General features: G+C 53.5%; 1 protein-coding gene across 4 annotated transcripts in view; it reads right to left on the reverse strand.

Annotated features, from left to right (window-relative positions):
- The window catches only part of NRP2 (neuropilin 2), a 114364-nt gene extending 110063 nt beyond the window's left edge, over nt 1-4301 (reverse strand). For all 4 annotated transcript variants that reach the window (XM_045560138.1, XM_045560140.1, XM_045560139.1 and 1 more), the window contains exon 1: nt 3350-4301. In XM_045560138.1, the coding sequence (XP_045416094.1) occupies nt 3350-3422 (73 nt within the window). In that variant the 5' untranslated portion in view covers nt 3423-4301. The remainder of the gene's footprint in view (nt 1-3349) is intronic.
- Nucleotides 4302-7954: the final 3653 nt, after the last annotated feature.

The raw sequence follows: 7954 nt of genomic DNA on the forward strand, positions 1-7954 counted from the left end.
CCGCCCCCGCCCCACCCCCACCCCCATCCCCGACTATTCCCAGAGGGGCGATCAGTCCATTCGACCCCCCACCAAAAACCCGTAAGCCCCACCCGCGGCCCCCGCCCAGCCGCCGGACGCCGCGCCCCGGCGGGAAAGCCTGGCGGCGCAGTCGGCCCGAGGCTTAATCGCGCCGCGCCTCGCCTCCATTAACTTGTGCTGGTATTAAAAAGAAACCGATCAGTGAAAATGAAGCATTGGCCGTGACAATTTCTTTTTCTCACGTGCGAAAGCAAAGAGCCGGGCGGCTGGGGAGGGAAGGCGGGACCTCGCCAGTGACTGCAGAGGCTTCTCCCGAGGAGAAAGCCGCAGCCGAGAGCTAACTTTCCCGCATTGGGCAGCGTCGAGAAAATGCCGCAGGCCTCTCCCTGGGGGTGTCCTTCGTCAAGGGGAGGAGGGGACAGGATTGGAGTAGCTGGCAGCGGCCAACTTCGCAGAGGCTTCAGTCCCGGTTTTGCTTTCGCTGGGGATATTTTTGCTTAATAGAATGTTTATGGATCGCTCGGCTCTGTTTCTGCTGCGTAGCCCAAACAAATCAATGCGGCGTTAGAGACACCGCTGGGGGGAGTGTAGGGGGAGAGCTGAGGGGCTACCACGTCCCCACCACGTGGATGCCCGCGCGCCGCGTGCTCTTCACCTGTAACGCCGCACCCGCGGGCGTCCGGCGCGCTGCGCTCCTAGAGGCTGTGCAAGTTGCGCGCGTTCCTGCGGCTCCAGCGGGCTCCCTCCCTCCTCTCTCCGCCCTCCTCGCCGAAATCCCACCCCAGCTGCCCACCACCCAGTGCGGCCAGCGCCTGGATCCCCAGGCCTTGGGCCCCAGTCACTCAAAGCCGGCTCTCTAGGGGCCGCGGCGGGCATGCGGCGCAGAGCGGAGCGCTGGGGGCTGGAAGGGGCGCCCTGGGCAGGGCTAAGTCGAGCGGCCCCGAGTCCCCAAGCCCGGGCGTTGGGATGGCAGGCGGCTGCACTGGGGGGATCTGGAGAGGCGACGTGGCGAGGACTGGGGGAGCCTGGTGCGCGGTGCCCACCCGGCCTCTCAGCCACCCGCGCGCCGCGACCGCCGTGTTATTGGCCCAGTTGCTCCCCAGCGCGCACCTTCCGCCCCCTCTTTCCCCTGACTCGGTCCGGGAATCGGTTCTCGCCGCCGCCGCCGGCCGCTGGGCCCGGCTCCCTTCCCGGCCAGAGCACATCGAGTGAGTCAGAGGTCTAGCTTGGCCTCGCCCTTTGCCACCCGCTGCCAGCACCCCGGGTGCCAGTCGGTTGCTCCGCCTGAAAGCCTGAGCAGCCCACGGCTTGCGATCGCATTTTCGCGGGACTGCAGAATATCCACCGCGGGAAGGTCTCAGTTCCAGGTCCAACCCCGGGTCCGAGGCTGCTCGCGGCCTCGTAGTGGGTGACCTGCCCCGCACTCGGCGCCTCTGGGCTTCTCTGGAAGTGACGCAGCGCGGCCAGGGATTGGGATGGGAGGGGGCTCTGCGGAGAGCGCGGGAGGCAGGTGGCAGAGCCGGAGTGGGTCCGAACGGGTGTTGCGCACACACACGCTCCACGCAGCGCTCGGGGACAGATGTGCAAACATCTGGGGTAAGGAATGGCCTCTGAGTCTTCACGACCCCTCCCGCTCCGCACAGCACACGGAACCTGAAGTTGCATGTGTGCGCGCACTCGCGCGCCGGGGCCTACCGGAGTCCGTGTCTGAATACATAATATACTGTGGGCATCCTCACAGCGCGCGCATGCAGACACACACGCGCGCACACACACACACACACACGCAGGGCAAATCACACAAACATACATAATTTACGCAGCATCCAGGTCTGTGGGATGTAATTTAATTTCGCTTCAAGCTGGGAATTTAGAATTAAGGCAAGAGGGAATGGGGGAGGCCCATAAAATCTCCCCAAATGGGACCTGCACCCATCCCTTTGATAGGCTTTGCAGCTGCCCTGAAAACCAGTTATGGCAGAGAAGGAGGTACGAACCTGTGGATTTGGGTGGCAAAGTCATTCCCGAATTTTCCTCTTTCTCAAATAAACACCCAAGCTTAAAGTGGTGTGTGTGTGTGTGTGTGTGTGTGTGTGTGTGTGTGTGTGTGTGTTGGGAGGAAGGAGGGGTGAGAACCAGAGCACCGGAGGCAAAACTAGGACCCACTGGCTGATGAGCTGGGGGATGCCCGGGAGCCTGCAAGGAGTTAGCCCTAAACCTGCGGCCATCGCCTTCCAGGTGCCTGGGGGTAAGGGCACTTCTGTAAGGTTTTTTCTCCTTTCTTTCCTCTATTTCGTCCATAGATGGCTTCCCCATCCCCAGTCACCTGTAGCAGCTGCTAAGAGTTTTGTTGTCAGATTCCAGACCCTATTCTCAGAAGAGAGAGAGGCTCACCCTGGAGTTTGGTTCTGGGAAGGAAGGACAAGCCCCACTGGATTCCCCACAAAACCAGAGATCCCTTTTCAGAGTGCACCCCTTGCCACTCCCCACAAATGCTGGTCCCAGACTGTTCTGGGCCTCACAGTGCTTATCTCCGTAGCAGCAGACTGTCCACACACTGCCTTTTTGGCAGTGGTTGATAAAAAATTCCACTCAAAAGTTTCTAACCACTTCACAAGAATGAGAGACCTTCGAGGGCCTTCAGTGTGTTTGATCTAATAAGAATTTTTAAAAGAACATATGATTTACTTTCCCAGGAAACACATGGATACAGGAAAGAGAGCAGGGACGACCAACCGCCTTGGTTGCCAGCAGCGCCCAGCCCAAGCCCCTGTCTCCGCCGCAAGCCAATTTGCTCCACCAGCTTGAGCACTACAATTTTGAGGCGTATCCACCCATTCTGCAAAGAATCTACAGCATCTGAAAACCAAAATGAAACTCTTGTCTTTCCCAAGCCCTTCAGTTAATATTGCTCAATGTAGTTAAGTGGAGAGAATGCAAATGATTTATATTTCACTGGCTAGGTTGAAGAAACTCAAGGGAGATGTGTTCTGCTTCAAGACAGGAAAAAAAAAATCCCCAAAAACTGTAATGCAAAGGCTTTGTAGTATTTTTAAACCTTTGATTCAGTCCATATGTGACATCTGAACACGGCCAAATTCTGTCTGTTTCAAAACACACACACACTCACACACACTCCTAGCAGGAGAGGAAAGTTGGGTTTTAGCATCGCGGTGGTGTAGGGAGGGCCGGCTGGGATCTCTCTTTAAATTATTGAGTATTGAAGGAGCCTCCTTCTGTGCCATTCTGCTTGGCCTCCCTGCTTTAGCAGCAGCTTTTAAAGGGGAAACCATGTTGAAATGAATAGAAAAAACTTTCAGGGGCTTACCTGGTTGGCCTCTCACTTCGCGTCCTGAAAAGTAGAGAGCTAAGAAAACCCAGGTGAGAGGAAACATATCCATTTTGGAGACGGAAGCTTTCTCCAGAGCTGGGTTTGTAGGTTTCTTGTATAACTGATTATAAGTCTTTGTGTTTTTCTCTCTGTCTTATTTTCTTCCTTGCAATGTCTTCTGCCAAGGTCTCTAACGGTCAGTGTTTCTCTCCTGGGTCCTGGCGGCCCGTCTTCACCTTTATTCTTGCTGGAATCCCCACCTCGCCAGGAGGAGGGTAGCTCCTGAAATCAGCAGAGAGAGAGCAAGCCGGGAAGAGGGGACGGTTTCCTCTCAAAAACAAAACGCATCTATGTTCTCTCCAGTTCCTCAAAGTGTCATTTCCTTTATCCTACAACATCACGAATATTTCCCGAACGCCAAGCGTAATAATAATAATAATAATAATAATAATAATAATAATGATAATGATAATAATTAAAGCCAAGACTTGCCTTGGGCATCACACGGCCCCCAGGCAGCTGTGAGATCTCAGAGGCGTAAACTGACACACACCGCCCGGCACCCGGGACCCACACGCGGGCGGGGACAGCGACCGCCGGACGGCCGGAGTGGGAGGCGGCCGCCCTGCTCTGGTGCTCTCCGGGTTCCCCTGGCGGGAGCCTCCCGCAGCGGCTACACCCGCTTGGCCAGCCTCTCGAGGGGAGTCTGAGGCAGGAAGCTGCGGCTGCTGCTGCTGCTGCTGCTGGTGCGGCGGCGGCGGCTGGGATCGCCCGGGAGCGAGCGAGCCCCTCTCCGAGTCCGCTCGCGCCCGCGCTCACCTCCACCTCGCGCAGCGCCTGGCCGAGTGTCTGCGCGTCTGAGGATGTGCCGGGGGCGGGCTGCGGGCTGCCGCCGTGCTCGCGTTCTCTGCCTCCCCTCCGGCTCCCCCTGCCTTTTCAGGCCGAGCAGCATGTGGATGTCAGAGCCGCGGCAGAGCTATCCGATTACGCGCCGGCTCAGGGCCCGCCCCTTCTGTGTTCCTGATTAAAGAGGCAGCCGCGGAGCCGCGCGGCGCAGAGGCGAGTGTCGCCGCACCCAGCTCGGGCGGGGCGGCGGCTTCCCCCGGGCCGCCGCGGAGCCGAGTTGAGGCAGCTCCCACCTGGCCGCCCCTCGCCCGCCCCGCGCACCTCCGCGCCCGCCGCCCGCGCGTGACGCCCCGGGGAAGAGGCGCCCCCGGGCACCTCCAGGGCGCGCTGCCCTTGGCCGCGTCGCCCCCGCCCGAGGGCGAGTCCGTGGGCCGCGGGCGACAGCCTCGTTCCCCCTAAATTCCGGGACTCCGATGCTGCACACGCGGAGCCCAACACAATGCCACGCGCAATGGCGTTACAAGAGGAGCCGGGTGGCGTGCGGTGTGTGGGGTAGGGAGCCAGTCGGCAGCTCAGCCATGCGTTCGCACAGGCAGCAGTGCGTGGCGGCGACACACACCGTCAGCCCGGGCTGAATAAAACCCCAAACACTCCCAGCATTTACGACTCAGATCCTTTGTTGTGTCCCAAACATGCTCCTCTCCTCTCTGGGGGAAGGTGTAGTTATCCCTGCGCCCTTAACTTGTAACTATCATGAGAGGAAGAAAGACTTTCTGCAGCAAAGAGTTTCTTCAGGTAATTAAATTGGATTCCCCCAAGCTCCCCCCCCCAAAAGTACAGGTACATGAAAGCTTCTCGTGAAAATGCTACTGTAACTACTTCTATCCACATTTGCCCCCATGGCAATGTGGTCACAACGCCGCCGAGAGAAAGGAAACAGCATTATGCCAACTATTTTTAAATGAAGGCGTGAAAACTGTTTAGAGGGAGCTGCAAGCTAACAGTTGGGGAAACACTTGTATCTTTGTTTCCGAGGATGGCTTTGTGGATTCCAAACTGTCTTGCTACGCAGGGCACCTACTACTACATTATCATAAAGACTGTAACAGAAATAGCCTAAATAACACTCTTTCTGCCACAGAAAAGGTACATGAAAAATAAGAAATTTTTTTTCAGATTAAGATTTTTAAAAATTAAGAAAATAAAGTTTTCTGTAGATTAAGAAAAAGTTTCAGTGACAAGAAACACACACACGTAAACTATTGCATTTTCTTCTTTGCTTGTACTTGTGGATTCTTCTGGGTGGTTTCTCTCCTTATCTGGACTTGCCATTAGCTTTGTTTATCACTTTTAGTGTTTGAAAAATCTGTAACTCCCACTTAACTGTTATTTACACTGAGATAACCAAAACAGAATTGAATCAGAAGTGATTTGCAAATAGTTCAGCCAAGCCATGGAGGAATTTTACAGGGTAAGTCCACAGGCTGAGTATCACACTGTTAATCTTAGATGCCTGGTTGGAGAGGGACTTAACAGAGGCCTCTGAGTTCTTCCAGGAGGCACGTCTCCCCCACCCCCAAAGGCTACCTTTCATTCCTTTCCCTCCCTTCCCTCGTTCCTTCCTTCCTTCTCCGAAGAGCACATCCTCATTATTAAAAACTCCAGATTTACATTTTTCCTGTTTTAAGTTCAATTGTAAAAAATGACTCGCAGCCTCAAATATTTAATGAAGTAGAGAGGCAGTTTGGATTTTGAACCTTAAGCAGAGATTCCAGTTTATGTCACTGCCAAGATGCTAATCTAAGGACAAATAACACTATCTGCAGTGACAGTCCCTGAACAGAGGATCGTTTAGTATCACCTCCCCCCACAACTCCCAGGCGTGCCAAACCATTCTAGTAAGTGCCCGACATGGGAGAATCCTGTTTCTGGGAACACAACAGCCAGAGTTTAGGGAAAGGGCACCACGAAGAGGGAAGAGATGTCTTTCCTTTTTCTAAGTAAATTGAAGCCCACTGGGAACCATAAGAACGACAACTCTGGACTTTTGGTCTTGGGGTCTCAGGGTGGAGGGTCCCCACCAGGCAACTTACAGGGGCCTTGGTCCCTTAGGGAGAAGTCAGGATCTGCTTCCGTGTTCTGTTCCTGAACCTGGTTCCCAGTATTATGGAATTCCATTTTCCAGAAGTGTCCTAAAGGGGGTGCTAACTTAGTTCTGGGAGTTCTCTGTACCAGTGCTACAAGACTTCTCAGCAATCCCCTTGAGTGAAGGCCTCATTTCTTGCAGTTGGTGGCGGGAGAGAGAGGGGTAAGTCTTGGATTCAGAGCCCTGGGGACTCCAAGTGGCCGGACCATTTTTAATCCTCTAGGGGGCAGCACTCAATAAATAATGGTAACACCACTTACCATCACCTTTCTCGCGCTACTTTTACTTCAGGAGCTCAAAGTGCTTTATCAGACCAGGGAAGATTCAGAGTGAGGCCAGATTTCCCCCAGTCCACTCAGAACAAGACCCCACCAGGCCAGGGAGGACTTAGAATTGCTTTAACCTAGAACTTCCAAAGACTCCTGGGAACTGAACACAAATCCCATATGTGCCACATGGAAAAGGAATCTTTAGGGAAATTCTCCAGACTGGGGCTGGCTCAGACCTGTCAGTCTTGTTTTTGTCTAGACTGGAATCTCCGGGATTTGGCTGCAATTGGTTTGGTTTTGACCAGAGGTGCAGTGGTGAGGAGCCACTGCTCTTTTCTGTATTTTGTGAGTCCAGATTCTTGACCTGTAGGGAAACCTGTCTACTAAAAGGCCAGTGTCAGTGGTGGAGACAATGGGTTTGTGAACAAAAACACTGAACTGACTAGAAAGCAGCTAACTAGTGAAGTTGAGATTCCTGGCCATATCACTGACTCACCTAGGATATTTCACGTCATTATCCTTAATTGTGAAATAATAATAGGTAATCCCATGCTACATTCCATTCCTTTGATGAGAAGGGATGTGAGGAAACATAAAATGGATTTGTAAACTATGCTAAGAGAAAGCTGTTACCAGCCACACCCCAGTGGAAACTTGGGTGTTCCCAGCTAGGCAGTACCAGGCCCAAGGTTGCATCAGAATCACCTAGGGCAAGTGTTAAAAATTCAGATCCTAGGGTACCATCCTCCTACAGATCAGTTCCTTGGGTCTGGAGTAGTGTCTGAAGGTCTGTATTTTTAACACACATTTTAGGTGATTCTGATGCAAAGTCCCAACAGGCCAGTAGTTGAGAACTTCCATTTTGATGTGTCAAATTTACAGACAGCCTTCAATATATGCTCTTTCCTTGAAGGACACCTGACCAAGTATTCCTTAATATTTCCTCTCCAGGCACTTTTCAGAGAGGGGACAGATGTCTCACATTTCTGGAAAAAAACACCAAGAATATGTTCCTTAAAATGCCAGGGTGGTGGGATTCCCAGCTTTACCCTGTGACCTTTAGCAGCAACAGCAGAAAGCCAAAAACCTCACCCTATGGGGGTGGGAGGTTTGCAGGGACAGGCTCACAGTACCAGCTGATGGGTTTATGCAGCTGGATGCAGTCTTTTCACCAACCCACTCAACCATTGGTTGTTACTAGAGGTTTGTTTCAGGTGTGGTTTTCCATCTGTGTTCATCACGTTACACTGATTAAACGCTCACGGATGCATGACTATGCAGGAGGTGTGCAAGCAAGACAGACATTTAGGTCTTGCCTCCTGGGAACACAAGATCTAAAAG

This window comes from Lemur catta, chromosome 8 (assembly GCF_020740605.2).
Source record: "Lemur catta isolate mLemCat1 chromosome 8, mLemCat1.pri, whole genome shotgun sequence".
Lineage (NCBI taxonomy): Eukaryota > Metazoa > Chordata > Mammalia > Primates > Lemuridae > Lemur > Lemur catta.